The 24,387-nt window shown below is 49.4% G+C and overlaps 2 protein-coding genes and 2 non-coding genes across 4 annotated transcripts; 1 reads left to right on the forward strand and 3 right to left on the reverse strand.

The window, feature by feature from the left end:
- Positions 1–6,726: 6,726 nt before the first annotated feature.
- Positions 6,727–8,362, reverse strand: LOC119269981 (chitinase CLP-like). The gene has a single exon (XM_037551924.1). The coding sequence runs from the start codon at positions 8,176–8,178 to the stop codon at positions 6,922–6,924; it is 1,257 nt and encodes a 418-aa protein (XP_037407821.1). The 5' UTR covers positions 8,179–8,362; the 3' UTR covers positions 6,727–6,921.
- Positions 8,363–16,261: 7,899 nt separating this feature from the next.
- TRNAK-CUU lies at positions 16,262–16,336 on the reverse strand. Its single transcript has one exon. It is a non-coding gene; the product is annotated as a tRNA-Lys (tRNA).
- Positions 16,337–16,598: 262 nt separating this feature from the next.
- Positions 16,599–21,011, reverse strand: LOC119269982 (transcription initiation factor TFIID subunit 9-like). Its single transcript, XM_037551925.1, has 2 exons — positions 20,660–21,011; positions 16,599–17,212 (listed from the first exon to the last, which is right to left on the reverse strand). The coding sequence occupies exons 1-2, from the start codon at positions 20,969–20,971 to the stop codon at positions 16,868–16,870; spliced, it is 657 nt and encodes a 218-aa protein (XP_037407822.1). The 5' UTR covers positions 20,972–21,011; the 3' UTR covers positions 16,599–16,867.
- Positions 21,012–21,083: 72 nt separating this feature from the next.
- Positions 21,084–21,165, forward strand: TRNAS-GCU. Its single transcript has one exon. It is a non-coding gene; the product is annotated as a tRNA-Ser (tRNA).
- Positions 21,166–24,387: the final 3,222 nt, after the last annotated feature.

The following is a 24,387-nucleotide window of genomic DNA, read 5'->3' on the forward strand; positions in this document are numbered from 1 at the left end:
GCAAACCTCCCACTCGGGGGCTTAGCTGCAGCCCAGTGCTTGCCTAAGATTGAAAAAATCCTACCGAGTGGAGAGCAAACCTCCCACTCAGGGGCTTAGCTGCAGCCCAGTGCTCGCCTAAGTGTTTAAAAATCCTACCGAGTGGAGAGCAAACCTCCCACTCGGGGGCTTAGCTGTATCCCAGTGCTCGCCTAAGTGTTTAAAAATCCTACCGAGTGGAGAGCAAACCTCCCACTCGGGGGCTTAGCTGCAGCCCAGTGCTCGCCTAAGTGTTTAAAAATCCAACCGAGTGGAGAGCAAACCTCCCACTCGGGGGCTTAGCTGCAGCCCAGTGCTCGCCTAAGTTTGAAAAAATCCTACCGAGTGGAGAGCGATCCTCCCACTCGGGGGCTTAGCTGCAATCCAGCACTCGCCTAAGTTCTCTCACTTAGAGACTTAGCTGCAGTCCGGCACTCGCCTAAGATTGAAAAATCCTACCGAGTGGAGAGCAAACCTCCCACTCGGGGGCTTAGCTGTAGTCCAACACTCGCCTAAGTTCTCTCACTTAGAGACTTAGTTGTAGTCCGGCACTCGCCTAAGTTTGAAAAATCCTACCGAGTGGAGAGCAAACCTCCCACTCGGGGGCTTAGCTGCAGTCCAGCACTCGCCTAAGTTCTCTCACTTAGAGACTTAGCTGCAGTCCGGCACTCGCCTAAGTTTGAAAAAATCCTATCGAGTGGAGAGCGATCCTCCCACTCGGGGGCTTAGCTGCAGCCCAGTGCTCGCCTAAGTGTTGAAAAAATCCTACCGAGTGGAGAGCAAACCTCCCACTCGGGGGCTTAGCTGCAGCTCAGTGCTCGCCTAAGTGTTTAAAAATCCTACCGAGTGGAGAGCAAACTTCCCACTCGGGGGCTTAGCTGCAGCCCGGTGCTCGCCTAAGTACAAGACTCGACCCAATCCGTGAGTCGACTGCTAACTCCCCCTTCGGAATTGCGCCACAAATACAAGGTCATTCCGAGTGAAGATCAAATTCCACTCGACGAATCAAACCATGAAGATGCCCAACGAGAAATCAATTTCGGATAAAGCCTAAAAGGTCCCAGACCTCAAAGTACTCGAGCCCGCGGCTCGGCAAAGTTTAACTATTACAAGTCCACTCGGCATCCCGAGGCAAATTTAAGGCAGAGTTTAACGGTTACAAATCCACTCGGCATTCCGAGGTAAATTTAAAGTTTTTTCACTCCTCAGGAGGAGGACTAGAAGGGGCGATGAACTCATCCAAGTCGATCCCGTCGGCAATACGGGTGGCGGCAGCGATGAAAGTCTCCATGAAGTCTTGAAAGCTGTGCTTCCTGGTATTTGCAACTTGGATGGCCGCCAGCTTTTCTTCTCGCGCCTCCTTGCAATGGACGCGGACCAGAGACAGAGCGACATCAGCACCGCATCTAGCAGAAGATTTCTTCCATTCCGCCACTCGACCTGGGACTTCGTTAAGTCGAGCCATCAGAGACTCGAGGTCCTTCTGAAGCGTCATCCCAGGCCAGAGTGATGTGTCGATCCGCGACATTGCAACTTTCAGCCGAGCCAGATAATCAACGACGCTGGTAACACGAGACTCCAGTCGGAGCACGTTCATGGCAGCCTCATCCTTCATGAGAGAATTGGCGGGATCCAAGCCTGGCTCCACTCGACCGGTTTCCTCTTCGAAGTTCTGGCAGAATTCTGCGAACACGATTCAAGAATAAGACAGTGGCCGTACGCGGGCTCGGCAACTACAAGACAGTCAGGTCGGAATAATTACCTTCGAGCATGACGAACAGCTTCTTGGCGAGCCCTCCGAGATAAGCCTCCAGATCTTTGGCCTTCCCCGCCAGCTCGCCCACCTTGTCGTGCAGAGCCATCTTCTCCTTCTTCAGTCGACCGGCATCTCGATTAGCTGTCTCAAGAGTAGCTTTCAGTCTGGAGTTCTCCTCTTCAAGAGCCCCGACCGAAGCCAGCTTCTCTTCTGTGAGCTTCATTTTGCTCGAGGCCTCCTTCAGCGCCTCTGCAAGGTCTTGATCCTTCTTCTTCAGAGCTTCCTCCAGTTTATCTGCGGCACGTCGAGTGGAACCAACATCAAGAATGGACAGGAAAGAAAAGCCACCTGTTAAGAATGGAGAACCTCACCAGCCTTACCTCTTACCTCTTCTTGCGCCTTCTTTAAATTGTCCTGAGCAAGCTGCAAGTTAAGGTTGAGCTGGATCTACTGATTCTCCAACTCAGTATAACGAGCTACAAGTTCACAAGATTTCTGCAAAAAGAAAAATCAGTCGACAGACGTCCAAGATAAGTTGCTTCCGAGTAACTCAGAGACAATGATGACGTTTCTAAGACCACAGCCGAATCAAAAACATTCGACAGTAGTCTTGGGGACTACACCCAGTGGGTGCACTCAGCGTGCCCCCACTAGTTAAAAAAAAGAGAGAGAAAGTCGACTGCCCGCAGTCGACCGGATACAGTTCCACTCGACCTGGCCCGACCAGACCGAGTGAAGAAATACAGCTACAGCAAACACAATGAAAAGACTACAGTCGACTGCCACCAGTCCACCGTAGTCTCGGGGACTACACCCAGTGGGTGCACTTAGCGTGCCCCCACTAGTCCAAGGATAGGCAGACACACCCAGTGGGTGTACAGATACAGATACAAAAGATCTTCGGAAAAGAGACTCTTCAAACAGCATATCATAACAGAACAAGTGTTGAAGTCGACTGACCTGGACGTTGCTCTGAAGAGCCGAACTCGCGTCATAGGCTGCTTGATTGGCCTCCCGAGCCATCTTCACTTGCTCCATCATGATCCCCGCCTGGCGTATAGCCTCCTTGGCAGCAGCCGCTTGGTCCTCAGGGGCGGGGTATGCGGCAAAAAGCGAAGACGGATCCACAGTCGACGATGAGGGCCGCGCACTCGCCAGAGGAACGGCGAAGGTCACAGAAGCCCGAGCGGTGTCACCACCATCCCGAGCTACGGCCTCGGACGCCGGAGCGGAGTGGGGGGCCTGGTCAGCCGGCGCCTTTTTATGCCTCCTCACCCTCAACGGACCATCGTCATCGTCATCCGGGAGGTCGACAACATGAGGAGGGGCTACAAAGGAAACATTCAATCGACCAAAGTTGAAATAAATGATCAGTTGACTCAAGGCAGAACGTCAGTAATCGTACCAGGGTTGGAGGTAACAGCATCCTCCACCTCTTGGTCGTCGTCCTTGGCGGAGACCTCAGAAGTAGCAGCACTGCAAAACTCGAAAGTCAGTCGGTTGGCTCAATGAATCAACCAAGGATCTGTCCATGGTCGACGAAGGAAAACAAGTTTTATTATTACCCAGAAATAGTAGGGACAGCTATCTTCATCTTGGGTAGAGCCTTAGGCGGCTTGGACAGCGTCGTGCGTGGGAGCTTGGGGACCTTCCCAGTCGGCGTAGGAGAAGAGGTCCGAGGGTGTTTCGACGACTGCCCAACAGAAGCAGTCGCCTTGCCACGTTCCCGCGCTGGGTCGTGTGTGTGCTTGGACCGCCCCTCTGGGCGAGGGGGTTCGGCCTCCTCCTCCTCCTCCTCCTCCTCTTCGCTGGAGTCGACATCGTCGTCTCCCTCTCCTTCACCGTCGGACTCCCACTCGCCTTGATCGTCCCCGCTCTCACCTCCGCTCGCCTCCCCTTCCTCAGTTGACCCCTGAGCCCCGTTGGGCGTCGAGTACATCTCGGTGGTCACCTGGAAAACAACAGACAAGACGAAAGTCAATCGACCAACTCAAAGAAGACCAATGCAGAAAACAAGATTTCAGTCAGGAGCATAAAGACATACCTGGTCCACCTCATACGAATTGTCGAGTGGAACCACCCTCCTGGCTCCTCGGGGGTTGTCTTTGTTCCCCGTAATGCTCGACAGCCACCCCTCCAGCATCTCATCGGTGACCTCCTCCGGATGGACCCGAGTGGTGTCGTCAAGGCCCGCGTACAGCCACATCGGGTGGTCACGGGCCTGGAGCGGTTGGATACGCCTCCGGAGGAAGACCTCCACCAGGTCCATACCAGTCACACCCTCACGGACGAGCTCAACCACTCGACCCGCCAACACTTTGACCTGGGCCCTTTCCTCCAGCGACACTTTCAGAGAAATAGGCTTTTCAGCTCGGTCGAGAGAGAATGGAGGAAGTCCAGTCGACTGCCCTGGGGTCGCCTGGTCTTGACAGTAGAACCAGGTTGCCTGCCAACCGCGGACCGACTCCGGGAAAGTGATGGAAGGAAAACAACTCTTCCCCCTCGTCTGGATCGCCAAGCCCCCACACAACTGGATCACCTGCGTCCTCTCGTCACTCGACTTGGCCTTCTTGACCGACTGAGAGCGATAGGTAAAGATGTGCTTGAAGAGTCCCCAGTGGGGGCGCAACCCAAGAAGGCCTCGCACATGGAAATGAAAGCGGCGAGGTACACGATGGAGTTGGGAGTGAAGTGATGGAGCTGCGCTCCGAAGAAATTCAGGAAACTCTGGAAAAAAGGATGGGGCGGTAGAGAAAACCCTCGATCGATATGAGTGGCTAGGAGCACGCACTCACCGTCGCGGGGTTGAGGCTCGATCTCTCCCCCCGGGAGACGCGCGGCTTTGTGGGGAATGACTCCCCCCTCGACCATGTCGTCGAGGACCTCTTGACGGAGCATCGACGGCATCCAGTCGCCCTGAATCCAACCTTTGGGCAGAGCGGTCCTAGAGGAGGATCCACCCCGAGCTGACCTCTTCCCTTTCCCCGCCGTCGCCGCCTTCTTCGCGCGCTCCAGAGCGGAGGTCTTGCTCTTCGTCATCGTCGCCGGCGAAGTCTCGCACGGGCCTGCTGCGCTGGGGCGGGAACGGAGGTGGCGGAGGGACTTGCGAAGTGAGAGAGGCGGAAGAAAGGAAGAGAAGAGAGCGCACTGCTTGGAAACCCCGAGCCGGCGATTTATAAGGGACCGCTTCCGAGTGGCTGACTGGTAGGCCCAGGCTATCCAGTCAAATCCCACAGCAGACGCGCGCGCAGTACGTGGCGAAAAAGGCGACGCGGGGATCGAGGAGCTTCCGCTTTATCGCTTCCGATTACTGCGGCCGCTCCCGCCCCGCGCACTTCCCAAAATCCGAATCCTGCGACATCCGCGGGCCACAGAACTACTTGTCAAAACAGAGGACCCCGATCGCGCCGACGCTCAGTACGTCGCAAGCAAAGAAATTCACTCGACGAAAGGCCTGGAATGGATCAAGGCGACTGAAAAAGGTTGGCAACGTCATCCGTGACGATTGACCCGAAACGAGGCGCTCACGTAGCCCAAAGAACCAGTCGGAAAGATCTCCAACTCTTTCCCCACTCTAACCTCGATCCATTCGGGGGCTAATGATGAAGCCATGTACCTAGGGTAGGGGCACGGACCTGTCCAAGAAACCCTACCCTAGGACATCCCTAGGAGAAGTCACCTTTCAATCGACTTAAAGGTATCCCACTCGACGGACTCAAGACACTCGACCAGAAAGCTATCACTCGACCATGAAGCCAACCACTCGACCGCCAGGAGACCTACAGTCACTCCGCAGGCAAACGGTCGGCTATTGAGTAGTCTTTATGGTCATTATAGCATTTTATTAGGGGCGTTACCAGTAACGCCCGACCCTAAATGTACCTTAAACCCTGCATTACTGAGGGTAGGAGGGGGCCGGCGAACTCTATATAAGCCACCCCCCTCCTCAGTATGAAGGGTTCGCACCCCTGTTATTCACACGCCAGTAATCCAATCAACCGCCTCCGGGCACCGAGACGTAGGGCTGTTACTTCCTCCGCGAAGGGCCTGAACTCGTACATCTTGGTGTGTTTACAACTTCCCAATAGCTGAGATCTAGCCTCTCCATACTTACCCCCCTACATCACTGTCAGAGTTAGAACCACGACAGGCGCTCCCTCCACACTTTGCCCCGCTCGTTGTCCGCCGCCCACTCGTCTCGCCTCTGCGCCACCATGTCGATCCGCCGCCTGGGCGCTTCGGATTTTCGCGGAGTCCGCAAGCGCCGTTCCGGCGCCTTCTCCTCCGAGATCTGGTTTCGCGAGAAACGTCTCATCCTCGGCACCTTCGACACTGTAGAGGAGGCGGCGTGGCGCCTCCGGAGGCCTTGTCGGGATATGAATTTTTCCGACGTGTTGAGCCAGCGGACGCAGGATCTGGCGCCTCTCCCGCGGCTTTTCACCGACGAGGATCGTCGTGTCCACTGGAGGCGGCAGCGTTACCTCGCTATCGCCGAGATGGACGTGGAAGCTATGGTGGTGTAGCGCGAACGCTTCCCGCTGGACATCATCGACGAGCGCCAGTTCTACAAACAAAGTAGGCTGGAGAGGGACGCGAGGAGGACGGAGCGAGCCGCCTATCGGGAGGACAAGCGTTCGCAGAAGCAAGCCGCTCAATTGAAACAGAAGCTACGAGAAACGTCAGGTTGGGACTTTGAAGACGAGCAGTATGCTGACGCCTACATTCAGACGTCGGAGGATGACATTACCGAGTCGGAGTCAAAAAGCGACGAGTAGTGGTCTTTTTTTTTATCTGTGTACGCTAGAACTATCTACATATCCATTTTACGATCTAAACGGACGGCCGCGGATGAAATGGGTTGCCTCATTGGAGTTGCTCTAACGTGCCAACCCGTGTACTTCTTGTCTCGCAGAGTGAATGGTTTTGCTCTGAATCTGAAACTCTGAATCCATATCACACACAAAAGATCGAAGAGCAACTTTTGCAAGATGAGATGGAACGGCGTGACAAATGCCGCCGCTGGCTACCGCCATGATCAACAACATTAATTCTTAGCATCCAGTAGCAGCTAGCTAGTGCTTAGTTCAGTAGAGTAGAGGAGGTACATATTTATTTATTTATTATCCAAAGAAGAGGCAGCAAAAGGCCTAGTAGCCGGTGGTCTTGGTGAAATTGAAGTGGCCGCACTGCGTGAAGAAGGGCAGCCTGACGAACCCGAGGCGCTTCCTGGCCACGTCGAACTCCAGCACGGTGTTCTCCATCTGGAACCCTCCGACGAGCACCGCCGGCGCGCTGCGGTCCCCGGCCTTCACCCCCTCCATCCGCGCGAACGCCAGGCACGCCGTCCCCGGCCTCAGGTCCACCATCGAGCTCAGCCCGTTCATGGTCCAGTTCGTGCCGCCGCCGAGCGTCAGCGTCACGCCCGGCACCAGGTACCCGATCCGGGTGTTGGCCAGCGACTGCGTGTCGTAGCACAGCTCGAATGGCGGCACGGGCTTCACCGGCCGCGCCACGGGCCCGCCCTGCGCGCCCTGCGCCTTCAGGGCCCTGGCGAACGCGTCCACGAACGGGCGGTACACGTCGGGGCGGAGCAGGGTGAAGGGCACCTTCGTGCACACCACCGCGGCGCCGGCGCCGGGCACGCGGGTGCTCTCCACGGCGATGGACTGGAGCGAGACGTAGTGCGCGGGCGGCATGCCCTTCTTGGCGGCGACGAGCGGCGTGTAGACGAGCTCCTGCGTGAAGTCCCTCCCCGGCTGCGCGGAGACCTGGAACGGGCCGCCGCCGAAGATGGCCACGCCGGTGTTGCCGGAGGACCCGCCGCGGGGGAGGCAGAGGAGGAACTTGTTGGGGACGCTCTGCGCGGACGCCACCTGCGCCGGCAGCGCGAGGCCGGAGCCCGCGAGCCCGGCCACGCCCGAGGCGCCCCGCGGCAGCGACTTGAGGAGCCTGCTGGGCGCGCACGCCGCCAGGGCCCGCACGTTCACCTGGCTCACCGGGTGGACGCCGTCGGTGGTGTTGGCGACGAACCTCGTGTGCACCAGGTCCCCGGGCGCGCACGCGCCGGTGACGGGGTTGTACGGATACGCGGTGCAGGTCCTGTCCTTGCGCGTGTCGTGGCAGCAGCCGCGCGCGCGGCAGCCTGGGATGTGGAAGGCGTTGGCGAGGCGGCAGGTGGGGCTGTTGCACGGGAACTCGGCCGGCAGGTGGCCGCGCTGGCACGTGGACCAGACGAGCGGGCCGGCGGTGTCGACGACGAGGTCAGCGCCGTAGTGGAAGGGGATGGTGTAGAGGAGGGTGGCGGGGTCCTTGGTCACGGGAACGAGCACCGGGAGAGGCTTGCACGACGCCGGCCACGCCAGCGAGACGGCCAGGACGAGGAGGGGGAGGAGCCGTGCTGCCATCTTCCTTTCTGGGTTCGCAGGGGATGTTTGGTGTCGAACTGTAACTTGCGACTTGCTGAGTGGAGTGTGGCATTGTTTATATATTGTGGAGGCTGGAGGTGAGATCTCTCGGCACCGGAAATAATGGCGGGTTCCCGCCGACGATGAGGAGTAGTTAAATGGTTTTGGCCTGCGGCAGTGTCGGATCGTGCTGCGGCGTACTGGGGAAGGCATGCATGGGCGTGATCGATCTGATGGGGAGAAACCCATGTTCTACCTATCTGTCCATCCCTGTGGCCTGTGGGGAAGTTGCTTCCATGAGATGCATTGACCTTCTCACAGATCGCGCCGACGAAGAGTTCTCCCGTGCACGCCATCGTCAATCAAGCAGCGTCTACAGAATCGGGACTAACGATTTTGTTTGCGGTATATAGGAGCAGTGGCGGAGCTTAGTGGAGAGACAACCTGGGCCGTTGCCCCCCAGCCCATGAGAAAGCTAGCATATATCCCCTAGTATTCAGCCCATATGTCCAGTTAAAATCAGCCCAAACTTATGTTTTTTTGCCCCTCCAGCCCATTTGCCCCTCCATAAATTCAGCCCAAGCTAGGAGTTGCCGAGTAGTGAGCTGCTCCTGGTTTTCAGTTGGCCGTAAACCGGATTGATGCATGGGTGGAAATGTTTCACACCTTGATTGGCAACTTATGCAATTTCATGCCATTTTTTGCGAGCTGAATGTAGCTGAGATGGTTAGGTTCATTGTGGGAACCAGTCCACCAGGTTCAAGTCATAGATTTGACGCTGCTGCTTGCGCATTTCTGCCCACCGACCACGAGGCGGCTGTGATGACTTCATCACTCTCAAAATGGTGTGCCGACTCGGTATCTCTGAGATGCTCGGTATCTCAAAATGTATAATGACGTTGATAGCTTGGTTTAGGCTGATTTTAGGGAGTCTCGTGTTTTGGTTGGGTTGGTGAGGTGGCGGCGTTCCCCAGTTTAGGAATAATGGCCTCCATGTCTTATCCCCATTAAGTAGGTGCATTCAGTTCCGCTGGAGGGCGTGTGTAAGTGTGTGTCCGATAAATCTTCCTCGATTCGATCGACTTTGGTCTCCGGTGTTGTCTAGACTTGATCGTCGTTCGTGGCCTTTGGAACACCTACATGATTTTTTTGGGTCTTCTTTTTTGGGATGATGATTTGTTATGCAAATAGCGGCAGTTGGTGTCTTCTGGTCTACATCGAAGCCCTGCTTCTAACTCTTGAATTAAAATAAGTTCAATCCATTGAGACTGATGCTTAAAGGTGTCATTGGTCTTTGCTTACCGAGCATTACTGATGGATGCAAGAGGAATAAGATTTCCACACCACTAACGATTTAAATGTAAACATAAATAAAATATAAGCGTAATTTTTTTGCGAGGACTATAAGGATATGTTTGTAAGGTCTTGTGATACTAAATATATGGCATAGGCCTTACACAAGAAAAGATGTCGGTGGCTTTTAGTCAGTGGTCCCACTTGTAAGGAGGGGCAATTTGGTCTTAAAATTGTCTCAGCCCAGCGCCCTCTGAAACCTAATTTAGATGTCAAGTAAATCATATATAGCGGTAGGAAGCTGGTATCTGTGGTGGATTCGTTGGCAGTTCAGACATGATGGATCACCACCTCTTACTTTTAAATGGCCGATGTCGGTACTGGCTATTGCAAACAATTTTCACCAGGCTAATGAGAAGAAGATGGGTAATAATGAAGAAAGATGGAGGACGCGGGACCTCAGGTTTGTCAAGTTAAATGTTGATGCCACTTTTTATATTGATGAAGGTGTGGGTGCTACGACAACTGCAATTAGCCAATTAGGGATGAAAAGGGCTCGTTCCTAGCGGCGCAGTGTAAATTTATACACTATGCCGCTAATGTGGTCACCACCGAGGCCCTTGCGATGAGAGATGGGCTGGCATTTGCAAACTCACTTGGCTTCCCTAGGATTGAAGCGGAGTGTGATTCCCCGATTGTGGTAGAATCATGTGATGGCCAAGCAAGATGGTGGCATGAAGCAGCAGCAATTTTCGCCTAATGTGTGGATATTTCTTTGTTGATCGGGAAGGTCAAATCTCACGTTCTTGTAACCAAGCAGTGCATGTGTTATTGAATCACACTTATTGTAATAAGATTTCTCTTCGCTGGATGGACAAGCCTCCGAGCTGTCTAGTTTCTAAACTTGTGAACGATGTAATTCCCTTTTTAAGTCAGTAAAGCATGATGGCCTTTCCTTAAAAAAACACCAAAGCAAGAGGACAAAACTGAGGAAACCTAAGATTTGGAAGGGTAATAATCTGTGGGTATCGGCCTTCCATGCCTATGGGTTCCAATACAACCACAACTGGCTACGCTGCAGCAAGATAGTTAGTCCATGTTCTCGAGATACTTGGTGGTGGCTTTGCGGGGAAGACTCCTGGTTGGCGCGATGTGTCAGCAGGTCAATGCGTAGTACTCGTTCAATCGAAGCCACCTTCACCAGATAGAGCATGGCTATGGATTTCTCTAACCTTAATCAGATAGTAGCATGCATGGTTTCCCTAACCTGCGGGTGGGTTGACACGCCAAACCAGTTTAACTACGAGCAAGCAGCAAACTGGGTCGCCGTGCAGTCGACGGAGATGGACATTGGATGTGCGATGAGAGGTCGCACATGCTGACTTGCACACTGGCTCACGTACAACTGATCCTCATGCACGCCGTATCATGGCATGCACCAGCAATGACGTGGAGGAAGAAAAAAAATAGGAGGTCGCCCACCGTCGACCACAAGGTTAAGAGCCTTGCGCTCTACCAACTGAGCTAGACGGGCTTTGCTGTTTTAGTTTTCATTTTTCATTTGTCAGTACATTTTCCAAAATACATGCACACAAGGCTCGTTTCTACTCCAACTTGGAAACGGGTACGGAGAAGGAAACATCCGTATCTGTTAGTGCACAAGTATACACACTAATTATGCGGAGTTTAAGAATCCTAATCTGTTTTTCACTGCGTGTACGCCATGGAGTCGAAGACTTCTAAGAGCCGAATCCCTCAAAACTTTTTTTTGCGGGTGCTCAAAACTTGAATCCATCGTTCTATCATTCATCCTTTAATTGCTTGTATGTTTTGATTAAACTTTTGTTAGCAGATCCGTCAAAACTTAATCCCCCGAAAAAACACACAATTTTTGCACACGAGTTCATTTCAAACACAAGTTTAAACTACTACTCCCTCTGTAAACTAATATAAGAGCGTTTAGATCACTATTTTAGTACTCTAAACGCTTTTATATTAGTTTACGGAGGGAGTACTTCATTGCATGATTAAACATCAGTAGCATATTAACATCATACATAACTTAATTAAACAGTCCATTATCTACTAACAATACACCGACATCGAGCTAGCTAAAGCATCGCGATGATAAACTAAAAATAGAACTAGACTGAAAAATTGGTTGTATTCCTCGTCGGAGGAGGAGATGGGTACCACCCTTCCCCGGAGTGGCTGTCGTCCTGGTTGTTGGTGGTGGGTCGATGCTACAACATCAAGTCATCCTTTTCCTCGTCGTCGCCGAGCTCCTTGAACATTTCCTCATGTTTGGCCTTGAGGTGGGTACGTTCTCCATGAACTTGAAGAACGTGTGACTCTCGGAGAAGATCAATAGGTCCTCCTCGAGGAGTGTGACCACAAAGGCAACATCAGCGCGCTCGGTCGAGCGATAACCCTTCTCCTTGGCTCGGAAGGCACGATGGTGATGGTGATCGCGGTTGCGGCGTCGGCGAGGATGTTTAGTGCTACTTGTGAGCCGCGTTGGGATTTTTCCCGAAGTGCAAGGGTGAAGCAATATAGTAGTTGATAAGTATTTCCCTCGGTGAGAATCAAGGTTATCGAATCAATAGGAGGACCACACAAATCCTAGTAAACGGTACCTGCACACACAAGAGCAAATACTTGCACCCAACACGGGCAAGAAGGTCGTTAATCCCCTTGAACTCGTTACTTGCAAGGGTTAAATCGGGTAGTGGTGGGTATATAAATTGAAAAGAAAAATAAAAGGAGAAAAATTGCAGCAAGGTATTTTTTATTTTAGTAATATGATTAAGCTAGACCCGGGAGCCATAACTTTCACTAGAGACTTCTCTCTCGAAAGAATAGCATACAGTGGGTAGACAAATTATTGTTGGACAATTGATAGAAAAACGCATAGTTATGATGTTATTCATGGCAATGATCACATATATAGGCATCACGTCCGTGACATGTAGACCGACTCCTGAATGCATCTACTACTATTACTCCACCAATCGATTGCTATCCAGCATGCATCTATTGTATTAAGTTCATGACAAATAGAGTAACGTTTTAAGCAAGATGACATGATGTAGACATAATAAAACCAAGCAATATGATTAAAACTTGTCGTTTTGCCCCTTAATGGCAGCAATACAAATACATGTCTCGCTACCCTTTCTGTCACTAGGTGAGGACACTGCAAGATTGAACCCACTACAAAGCACCTCTCCCTCTAAAAATCGATTTAGTTGGCCAAACCAAATGGATAGATCGGAGAGAAATACAAAGATATAATAATCATGCATAACAAAGTTCAGAAAAGACTCAATTACTTTGAATAAATAATTTGATCATAAACCCACAATTCATCGGAACCCAACAAACACACCACAAAATTGTTTCGGGTGGCTCTGTGGGGTTTTCCCAATATTTGAGAATTTATGGAAGTGGAATTAGATCAAACGGAGCCACATGGAGCCCACAAGGCATTAGGGCGCGCCCTGTTGCCTTGCCGTCTCCTTGCTTTGCGTGTGGTCTCCTCCCCAAGCTTCTAGGGTCTCTACTGTCTAGAAAAAAACTTGTCAAAAAGTTTCGTAGCGTTTGGACTCTGTTTGCTATAGATTTTTCTGAAAAACCAAAAACAAGCAGAAAACAACAACTGGCACTAGGCACTGGGTTAATAAGTTAGTTCCCCAAAAGATATAAAATAGTATAAAAATATCTAAGATTGGTAATATAATAGCATGAAACAATAAAAAATGATAGATACATCGAAGACGTATCATTTAGCTTCGTTTGTCTCTCAAAAAGCAAAGCCCAGTGTCGACGCATGCAGACAACCTCCTCCGCGCGCAAACATGCCAAGACACACTTGCGCCCCCGCATCCGGGTTACAGATCATCACCCACTTGCCCCACGACTAGAGCCTCACGTCGTGGTACTTCGACAACGGCGGCAGCTATGACATGATCGGCTGCACAGGCGCTCAGTGAAGGAGGCAACAGCTCCGGACAACGGCATGAGCTAGAGGGGAAGGTGATGAGCCGCACAAGAAGGCGGTGGTGTTGGGGAACGTAGTAATTTCAAAAAAATTCCTACGCACACGCAAGATCATGGTGATGCATAACAACGAGAGGGGAGAGTGTTGTCTACGTAGCCTCGTAGACCGACAGCGGAAGAATTATGACAACGCGGTTGATGTAGTCGTACGTCTTCACGGCCCGACCGATCAAGCACCGAAACTACGGCACGTCCGAGTTCTAGCACACGTTCAGCTCGATGACGATCCCCGGACTCCGATCCAGCAAAGTGTCGGGGAAGAGTTCCGTCAGCACGACGGCGTGGTGACGATCTTGATGTTCTACTGTCGCAGGGCTTCGCCTAAGCACCGCTACAATATTATCGAGGATTATGATGGAGGGGGGCACCGCACACGGCTAAGAGAACGATCACCAAGATCAACTTGTGTCTAGAGGTGCCCCCTGCCCCCGTATATAAAGGAGCAAGGGGGAGGGGGCGGCCGGCCAGGAGGAGGCGCGCCAGGGAGGAGTCCTACTCCTACCGGGAGTAGGACTCCCTCATTTTCCTTGTCCAACTAGGAGAGGGGGAGGAAGGAAGAGAGGAGAGGAAGGAAAGGGGGGCGCCGCCCCCCTCCTTGTCCAATTCGGACTAGAGGGGGAGGGGGCGCGCGGCCTGCCCTGGCCGCCCCTGCTCTTCTCCACTTTGGGCCCATGAGGCCCATTAACCCCCGGGGGGGTTCCGGTAACCCCCCGGTACTCCGGTTTTATCCGAAACTTCTCCGGAACACTTCTGGTGTCCGAATATAGCCGTCCAATATATCAATCTTTATGTCTCGGCCATTTCGAGACTCCTCGTCATGTCTGTGATCACATCCGGGACTCCGAACAATCTTCGGTACATCAAAATATATAAACTCATAATGAAACTGTCATCGTAACGTTAAGCGTGCGGACCCTACGGGTTCGAGAACAATGTAGACATGACCGAGACATGTCTCCAGTCAATAACCAATAGCGGAACCTGGATGCTCATATTGGCTCCTACATATTCTACGAAGATCTTTATCGGTCAGACCGCATAACAACATACGTTGTTCCCTTTGTCATCGGTATGTTACTTGCCCGAGATTCGATCGTCGGTATCTCAATACCTAGTTCAATCTCGTTACCGGCAAGTCTCTTTACTTGTTTCGTAATACATCATCTCGCAACTAACTCATTAGTTGCAATGCTTGCAAGGCTTATGTGATGTGCATTACCGAGAGGGCCCAGAGATACCTCTCCGACAATCGGAGTGACAAATCCTAATCTCGAAATACGCCAACCCAACATGTACCTTTGGAGACACCTGTAGAGCTCTTTTTTAATCACCCAGTTACGTTGTGACGTTTGGTAGCACACAAAGTGTTCCTCCGGCAAACGGGAGTTGCATAATCTCATAGTCATAGGAACATGTATAAGTCATGAAGAAAGCAATAGCAACATACTAAACGATCGGGTGCTAAGCTAATGGAATGGGTCATGTCAATCACATCATTCTCCTAATGATGATGTGATTCCGTTAATCAAATGACAACACATGTCTATGGTTAGGAAACATAACCATCTTCAATTAACGAGCTAGTCAAGTAGAGGCATACTAATGACGTTTTAGTTTGTCTATGTATTCACACAAGTATTATGTTTCCGGTTAATACTTAATACAATTCTAGCATGAATAATAAACATTTATCATGATATAAGGAAATAAAATAATAACTGTATTATTGCCTCTAGGGCATATTTCCTTCAGGTGGCGGTGCCACAAAGGTGGTGCAAGCCTCGAGAGGCCAGAGTGGCTGAGCGCCGACAGTGAAAATGGATGAGCGGCGGGGTAGGCTATGGTTTGGAGGGGTGGGTTATAGTCAGAGGCGGGCCAATTGGTCAGCGCACCGGTCACCAGGCCATGAATGTGGGACGGAGCAGTCTCCCTATTTTTTCTATTGAGTAGTGCTCTTCTTAGAGAAAAATGAGACATAGGGGAAAGTTTTGTGGGGGTGAAAAGTTACTTTTTGAGGGATTAAAGAAAGTAAGAGATATAAAAGATGGGTTTTAATTCTTTAAACAAAAAAATTCATGTCCCAAATATAATTTTGGGAGGATCGATTAGAGTCTAGGGATGCTCTAACAACAGGAAGAGGAAGGTATCATCAAAGTTGTTGGAAGATCTTACCCTTTTATTTTATTTTTCAATTTTCAATGGGAGGGGGGGGGGGTCACCACCTGGATCATTTCACTAAAAAAACATTTTTTCTGACATTTAAGGGGAAGAAGTTCCACCATCTGAATCATTTCATTTAAAAGCAGTATGTTTACAACATTTGACACGGAGAAATACAATTCAAGCGTGCACGGGATATTCCGGGAATGATCCATCATCCATGTTTGCTTTTGAGATTAGTGCTAATTGTGTGATTGTTTTTAGATTTTGTCTTGTTTCAAAGTGTTACATTAGGTTTTCTTCTTGTTCCAAAGTGTCCTTTAATGTTTCATTGTGTATCATCGCATATCAGCAAACCTGATGCAAAACAAGTGTCACATGGTGCTACACGTTGAAACAAGACAAAACCCGAGCAAAACATTTTGGAACGAGATAAATTTGGACAACAACCAGAAAAGTAAAATGAATCTCAAAGTAACCATGGGCTATTTGTAGTGCAATGGCCATCCATCATCATTCATTCATGCACTGCATATGAAAACTGGATTCCTGGAGAGTAAAAAAAATACACAAAGCGCCGTGGGGCTCGAACCCACAACCACAAGGTTAAGAGCCTTGCGCTCTACCAACTGAGCTAGACGGGCTTCGTTGTTTTCATTTTTATTTATCAACAAGTGTTCCATGCTACACGCACAAAAGATATCAGCAAATTCCTGATAAAAAAATGGGTGCATCTGACAGTACATATTTATCTCTACATGTTTAGGTCCTCATTTTAACCAACCAACTATGTGCTACTCTCTCCGTAAACTAATATAAGAACGTTTAGATCACTATTTTAGTAATCTAAACGTTCTTATATTAGTTTATAGGGGGAGTACATGCCATCAAAAACATGATAGGAACAGTCGCAGTAGGAACACTGATTTCGCAGTCCGAAACAACGACGGAACAGACCAAGTTCAACAAAATCCATAAGTTGACAAATAATGGACAGGAATTAATTAACCAGAGAGGTGCACGGCTACAACTTACACTACATGCAAGGCTGCTCCCTTTCCTCAACAATCGGCAGTTTTCATGGTGAAATAGGAGGGTCATCCCAGCAGCTACACAAGCATCAGCAAGCAGGCTTGCGGGAGCAAGCACTAGGAACCAGCCAACGATCTACAGCTAGTTAGCCCATGTTCAACTGATCAACTGTCACTAGAGAACGTTTTGCAGCTGCGGCGGCCACCGCATTCAGCTGGAAAGAAACCCCCCTCTGGCTCTGAGGCTGGTGTTGCTCGCTGCCCCTCTGATCCTGCGGATAGTTTGGATTAGGATTGGTAGGGCTTGCGCCGGCTCCCTCATTGTCATCTTCTACTTCCTCGGTCTGAGTTGGCGGCTTCAATGCAGGTAGGAGTTGGTAGTTTTCACTCAACAATGTGTCCTGTACGGGTGGCAAGGGAATCGAGCCGGGTGGAGCTATAGACTTGGGCAAAGGGATCTTGTTCCGGCTGCGTGCCAACTCGAGTAGAACCTGTGTAACATCAGAAAATGACTTGTCATCAACCTATGCATATAGAGTACTTCGTGTCAACTTGAATTTCCAGGGATCTGATTAAACATAAAACAAGCACTTGACTTCAAAGCATAACCACATGAGTTGCTCATAGCCCTTTATCTACGCAAGACCTTATTTAGTTGAAGGCACTGGCAGCTAACATGCAAGGGAGTATACTTGTGCATGACCCTCAATCTCTAATATCTTTGTAGTACTAATATGATTCATCAACATTTTACATAATCTTCAGATACCAGCCTCGTACACAAATAAGAATCATACCCTGTTCGTTTCGTGTTTCTATAAAAGTCTGGCCATGCATTCCAAAACATTGGTTTCTACTATATGTAGCCTGTACCCGCAAAAAAAACACTATATGTAGCCTGTTCCCAAAGAATTGGAGGGGTGGGAGTGGAGGCACCAGTGCATCAGTGAATTGGCAGCTAACCGTCATTACGGAATGTTATGTGGGGAATGACTTGTCATCCACCTAGGCATATAATTATAGACTATTTTGTGTCAGATTTAAATTTCATGGGATCTGATAACGCGTAAAACAAGCACTTAACTTCAAAGCATAACCACAAAGTTGTTCATAGCCTTTATCTATGCAATATCTTCTTTAGTTGCACCTAGCAGCTACTAACACGCAAGTGAGTAGACTTGTGCACGACCCTAATATCTACCTAATATGATTCATAACATTTTAGGTGTATCTTCATGTGCCAGCCTCATACACATTAAGAATCATATGATGTTCGTACACATAATATATCTAAAGAGTAAAGCCAACTAATGAAGACAACGAGTATTCTTGTTTCCATGTCCAACAGTAAAGGCGGCTGCTTACAGTACCAGCAGGATCTCTGCGCTAACAGAAGAGGTTATTTACATCTTGCTTGGTTCTCAAAGGTTACATTGTGTATATGGAACTAGTTGCACATGATTCCTAAGATTTTGGACCCTTAAGCAGATAAGCATTCAACTTTCCAAACAAGACATGGGCTCAGCTGAACATTCCTAACAAGACATGGGCTCAGCTAACATTCCTAACAAGACATAGGCTCAGCTGCAAATTTCTAAAAAGACATGGACTAAACTGAATGTCAATCTTCTGCCGCAACTGGACTCTCCTTGCATCATCTGCTACTATCTGCACCTTTAAATGTCGCCACTCCCTGGTTACCCACCAAACTGGCAAAAGTTCGGTCGGTTCGAACTTCCTAAAGGATAAAGGAGTCATCTTGGTCCTGGTGGTAGAGTGGTAGAGTACTACTTGAGATGAATCTGGGTTCAAATCCCACATTCCCCTCATATGTTTTCCTTATAATTTCAGTATAACACTGACTGATATGCTGGTCCCTCGAATGACTACAAGTGTACATGAAACAACATTTTGTAAGCTCAATTACTCAAAAACACAATCTCTGCTGTTGCGAATAGTAGCTTCTAACCACCATGTCTGAAGCTTTGGTTGATGTGGGAATGCATTCATTTAATCGAGAAGTCTTCCCCTAATTTCTATTCCCAACTACCAAGTTACCTTTCTGATCTGCGCTGGCGACAGTGCCTCCTCGTCGATACCTCATCAGCCCTCTAGCGCCTCCTGGCCTCAGGCATACCCTCCGGTCAAGAGGCCCTAACAGATGATCCCTTTCTATGTGGTTATTCGACATAACCCATGCCATGAAGAGCGTCTAAATATAACGAAAGTTATGGATAATGTACATAATATAAGTAAAGCCTCATCAAGAAACTGAGTAGTCTTGTTTCCAGTTCCAACAGTCAGGAGGCTGCTACATTACCAGCAGCATCTCTGCACTAAGGTTGCATTGTGTGTATGGAAATAGTTGCACATGATTCTAAGATTTTGGACCCTTAAGCAGAGAAGCATCCAACTTTCCAAACAAGATATGGGCTCAGCTGAACATTCCTAACAAGACATGGACTAAATTGGAGGTCGATCTTCTGCCCCAACTTAACTATCCTTGCATCATTTGCTACGAGCTTCACCCATGGATTTAAATCTCAGCACTCCCTGGTTGCCCACCAGATTGGCAAAAGTTTGGTCCAACTTCCTAAAGGATACAGCCAACGTTTACGAGTCGAAGAGTCGACAAGTCGATCCAAGGTTAAGACTCATAGACTAGTCTAGACTAGTCTAGACTAGTGCGAGACTAGTCGACATGGTACTATAGTACTGAACTTACAGTACATAAGTAACAATACGTAGTAGTAGTATGTAGTATTACACTATATAAGTATACAAGTACAGTATACAATACAATCTTCGGTGTTGTAGACATTGTAGCTCAAACCTCAGGACCTAGAAATTGAAACACACTCAGTCTAGCAGCACCAGCAACCAGCAGCAAGCAGGGCAGCACCACCAAGCAGCAGCAAGCAGAGCAGCACCAACAGCAAGCAGAGCAGCACCAGCAAGCAGCAGCAAGAAGAGCAGCACCAACAGCAAGCAGAGCAGCACGAGCAGTCCTCCAGCAACGAGGCAGAGCAACACCAGCAGCAAGCCAAGAAGAAAGAGGAGGAGAGGAAAGAAAGGATTAGGTCTCGTCTCACGCGGAATGAGCCATCGTATTTATACTCCCCCAGTTTTTTGAGTCGTTCGACTCGAACATGTCGACTAGTCCAAACTAGTCGTCGACTAGTCGATGACTGGCTCGACTCATATTTGTAGTCTACACGAGAAACCGAGTCGACAACCACTTTGCGACTCATAGACTAGTCGAGCGACTAGTCTTGACTAGTTGTTCGACTCGTAATCTTTGGATACAGCACTCATCTTGGCCCTAGCGGTAGGGTTGAGACTTGAGAGTTCTACTCGAGACGTTCTGGGTTCGAATCCCACATTCCCTCATATGCTTTCCTGAAATTTCAGTATAACACTGACTGATATGCTGGTACCCTGGATGGCTACGAGTGTAGACAAAATGACATTTCGTGAGCTGAAGGACTCAAAACCGCAATTCCTTGGTTGCAGATGGCTGCTTCTAACCACCATGTCTGAAACTTTGATTGATGTGTTCTTATTGTGGAATGCATTCATTTAATCGATAAGCTGACCCTTATTTGAAATTTATATTTTCCCCAAAATATCTCTCAGCCAAGAACCATATATGAACTCACTGAACTGAATCCGCGACACATCGGCGCATCCTCTACTGTGCTTATTCTTTTCCCAATCGGAGTCCACAACATTACTCCCTCCGAATCTGATAGGTTCACAGGAAAGCCGCTCCTCGATCTAGAATTTAAAGTGGCCCCTTATCCTCGTCATTCACCAAATGAATGAAGCTACGGGACCTGGTAATTTGTCCGAATCTAACGAAGATATACTCTAGGGTTTTTGGTGAGATTGATGGTACTCCAAAATTCCTACAATAAAAGGAAAAAAAGAAAACGTACCTCGCGCGGCGGCGGCTGGGAGAAGGAGAAGTTGACCTTGGCCTGGATGGCGAGGCGGACGTCGTCGGCGTCCATCTGGGGCTTGGCCGCGTGGTCGGCGTAGACCTGGGCGTCGCCGAGCACGTCCCCGACGTAGCGGTAGGCCAGGTCCAGGAACTGGTGCACGACGCGCGGCTCGTACTCGCCCTCGCCAAGCCCCATCGAGCGGAGGAGCTCCCGCACCACGCGCGCGTCGCGAGGCTCGTCCGCGCCGGAGGCTCCTCCCGCCGCCGCGGACGGGAGCGATGGCCTCACGCCTCCGCCGCCGTCCATGGTCTGACTGCTGTTTCTTGGGGCCTTGGCTGGTGGTGGGATTTCAGGGAGCGAGTTGGGTTTAGATATCACAACCATTTTTGAGGGAGAAGTAGGTGCTAGAACAACAAGCGACGCTTTGGCCGAGTGGTTAAGGCGTGTGCCTGCTAAGTACATGGGGTTTCCCCGCGAGAGTTCGAATCTCTCAGGCGTCGCAATTTTTTCTCATTTTCGTACGTGGCTCATATATCTATTGACTTCTTCTTCTTCTTTTTTTAGAACATCAGGGGAGCATCGATGCTTCACGATCTCTTTATTTTTTGCACGGATTTTCTTTTGAAAAGAAAGGGGTTGCCCCTACCGTATTTTATTAAAAAAAAGAGGCACAATTTTTAGTGCTGCCTCCTCTTCCAAGCTTAAGTTTTCTCCTCCCGCTGGCTCCGTCTTGGAAAAATTATTTTTTCTACTCAAATTTTTTAGGGAGTTCTTTGTCAAAAGTTTTATAAGAGTACGCCAGTAGGTCAGGTTTGTTCGATTTTTTAAGATTTTTTCTTTTTCCTAAATTTCTAAAAAAATCATATTTTTTTACCAGTTTCATCATGTTTTAGAACCTAAATTTTAAATTTTATCAAAATATATTCAAGATTGATTTGTTTGGAAGGTTTCATTACGAGAAATGCAAGTCTGCAACCAGGTGATAAATCTGACTTCGTGTTCAAAAGATAAAATTGATACAGTCTTTGAATCATATGAAAAGAAATATGGGTAAGTTGCACTGTCTAGCACGAATCACGGCATAGCAATCAATGGCTGGACCGTGCATGGGACCTCCCATGCACGATAGTTAATCCAATCTCCAGCTGCATATCCTCCTTGCTCGTACTCATCTTCACCAGGCGATCTGCAGAGAGTAAATTGCATAAAACCACTACTTTAAAGACAAGGTTTGTGAAAACCACTATAATACATTTTTTTGCAGAAAACACCATGTCTTCCATAATTTTTTTGCATAAAGCACTGATCGACGGATCGGGGTCAGTTAAGCTTGTTTATGACAGGTGGGGCCCTTTTTTGCATACGTGGCACCGTCGGCCGTCCCGACAGCCGTTAGACGGCGTTTGACGGCGCCGTATGCCTCCATCCCCCATCCGTTCGTTTCTCCCCCTCTTCTCGTGCCGCCGCTCTCTCCCCTCCTCGCGTCTGCCTTCTTCCCCACTCTCCTGCCGCTCTCTCCCCTCCTCTCGTCGTGTAGGCAGATGGCTACTCCGGCGAAAGCAGGCGCTGTTGGCGGCGGCGGTCCTCCTAGCAGTGGCGCAGGCGACGCGGATCCCGACCCAGGCGGTGAGCTCTGCGGGAGCTCGAACACTAGCAAGGCGACGCGAGATGCGGAGGTGCGGTATTCGGTGGAATGCACGAAAAAATCAGCACTATATCAGAGTCACTCTATATTTGTTGGGTTTCGTAGTAATTTCAAAAAAAATTCCTACGCACACGCAAGATCATGGTGATGCATAGCAACGAGAGGGGGAGAGTGTGATCTACGTACGCTTGTAGATCGACAACGGAAGCGTTAACTTGGTTGATGTAGTCGTACGTCTCCACGGCCCGACCGATCAAGCACCGAAACTATGGCACCTCCGAGTTCTAGCACACGTTCAGCTCGATGACGATCCTCGGACTCCGATCCAGCAAAGTGTCAGGGAAGAGTTCCGTCAGCACGACGGCGTGGTGACGATCTTGATGTTCTACCATCGCAGGCCTTCGCCTAAGCACCGCTACAATATTATCGAGGACTATGGTGGAAGGGGGCACCGCACACGAGAGTAGGACTCCCTCCCTTTCCTAGTTGGAATAGGATTCGCGGAGGGGGGAAAAGAGGAGAGAGAGGAGGAAGGGGGGGCGGCCCCCTCTCCTTGTCCTATTCGGACCAAGGGGGGAGGGGCGCGCGGCCCATCTATGGCCACCTCTCCTCTCTTCCACTAAGGCCCATATACCTCCCGGGGGGTTCCGGTAACCTCCCGGTACTCCGGTAAAATCCCGATTTCACCCGGAACACTTCCGATATCCAAACATAGGCTTCCAATATATCAATCTTTATGTCTCGACCATTTCGAGACTCCTCGTCATGTCCGTGATCACATCCGGGACTCCGAACAAACTTCGGTACATCAAAATGTATAAACTCGTAATATAACTGTCATCGTAACCTTAAGCGTGTGGACCCTACGGGTTCGAGAACAATGTAGACATGACCGAGACACGTCTCCGGTCAATAACCAATAGCGGAACCTGGATGCTCATATTGGCTCCTACATATTCTACGAAGATCTTTTATCGGTCAGACCGCATAACAACATACGTTGTTCCCTTTGTCACTGGTATGTTACTTGCCCGAGATTCGATCGTCTGTATCCCATACCTAGTTCAATCTCGTTACCGGCAAGTCTCCTTACTCGTTCCGTAATACATAATCCCGCAACTAACTCATTAGTTGCAATGCTTGCAAGGCTTCAGTGATGTGCATTACCGAGAGGGCCCAGAGATACCTCTCCGACAATCGGAGTGACAAATCTAATCTCGAAATACGCCAACCCAACATGTACCTTTGGAGACACCTGTAGAGCACCTTTATAATCACCCAGTTACGTTGTGACGTTTGGTAGCACGCAAAGTGTTCCTCCGGCAAACGGGAGTTGCATAATCTCATAGTCATAGGAACATGTATAAGTCATGAAGAAAGCAATAGCAACATACTAAACGATCGGGTGCTAAGCTAATGGAATGGGTCATGTCAATCAGATCATTCAACTAATGATGTGATCCTGTTAATCAAATGACAACTCTTTGTCCATGGTTAGGAAACATAACCATCTTTGATTAACGAGCTAGTCAAGTAGAGGCATACTAGTGACACTCTGTTTGTCTATGTATTCACACATGTATTATGTTTCCGGTTAATACAATTCTAGCATGAATAATAAACTTTTATCATGATATAAGGAAATAAACAATAACTTTATTATTGCCTCTAGGGCATATTTCCTTCAGTCTCCCACTTGCACTAGAGTCAATAATCTAGATTATACTGTAATGATTCTAACACCCATGGAGCCTTGGTGCTGATCATGTTTTGCTCGTGGAAGAGGCTTAGTCAACGGGTCTGCTACATTCAGATCCGTATGTATCTTGCAAATCTCTATGTCTCCCACCTGGACTAGATCCCGGATGGAATTGAAGCGTCTTTTGATGTGCTTGGTTCTTTTGTGAAATCTGGATTCCTTCGCCAAGGCAATTGCACCAGTATTGTCACAAAAGATTTTCATTGGACCCGATGCACTAGGTATGACACCTAGATCGGATATGAACTCCTTCATCCAGACTCCTTCGTTTGCTGCTTCCGAAGCAGCTATGTACTCCGCTTCACATGTAGATCCCGC

Source organism: Triticum dicoccoides, chromosome 3A (genome assembly GCF_002162155.2).
Source record: "Triticum dicoccoides isolate Atlit2015 ecotype Zavitan chromosome 3A, WEW_v2.0, whole genome shotgun sequence".
NCBI classification, from domain to species: domain Eukaryota; kingdom Viridiplantae; phylum Streptophyta; class Magnoliopsida; order Poales; family Poaceae; genus Triticum; species Triticum dicoccoides.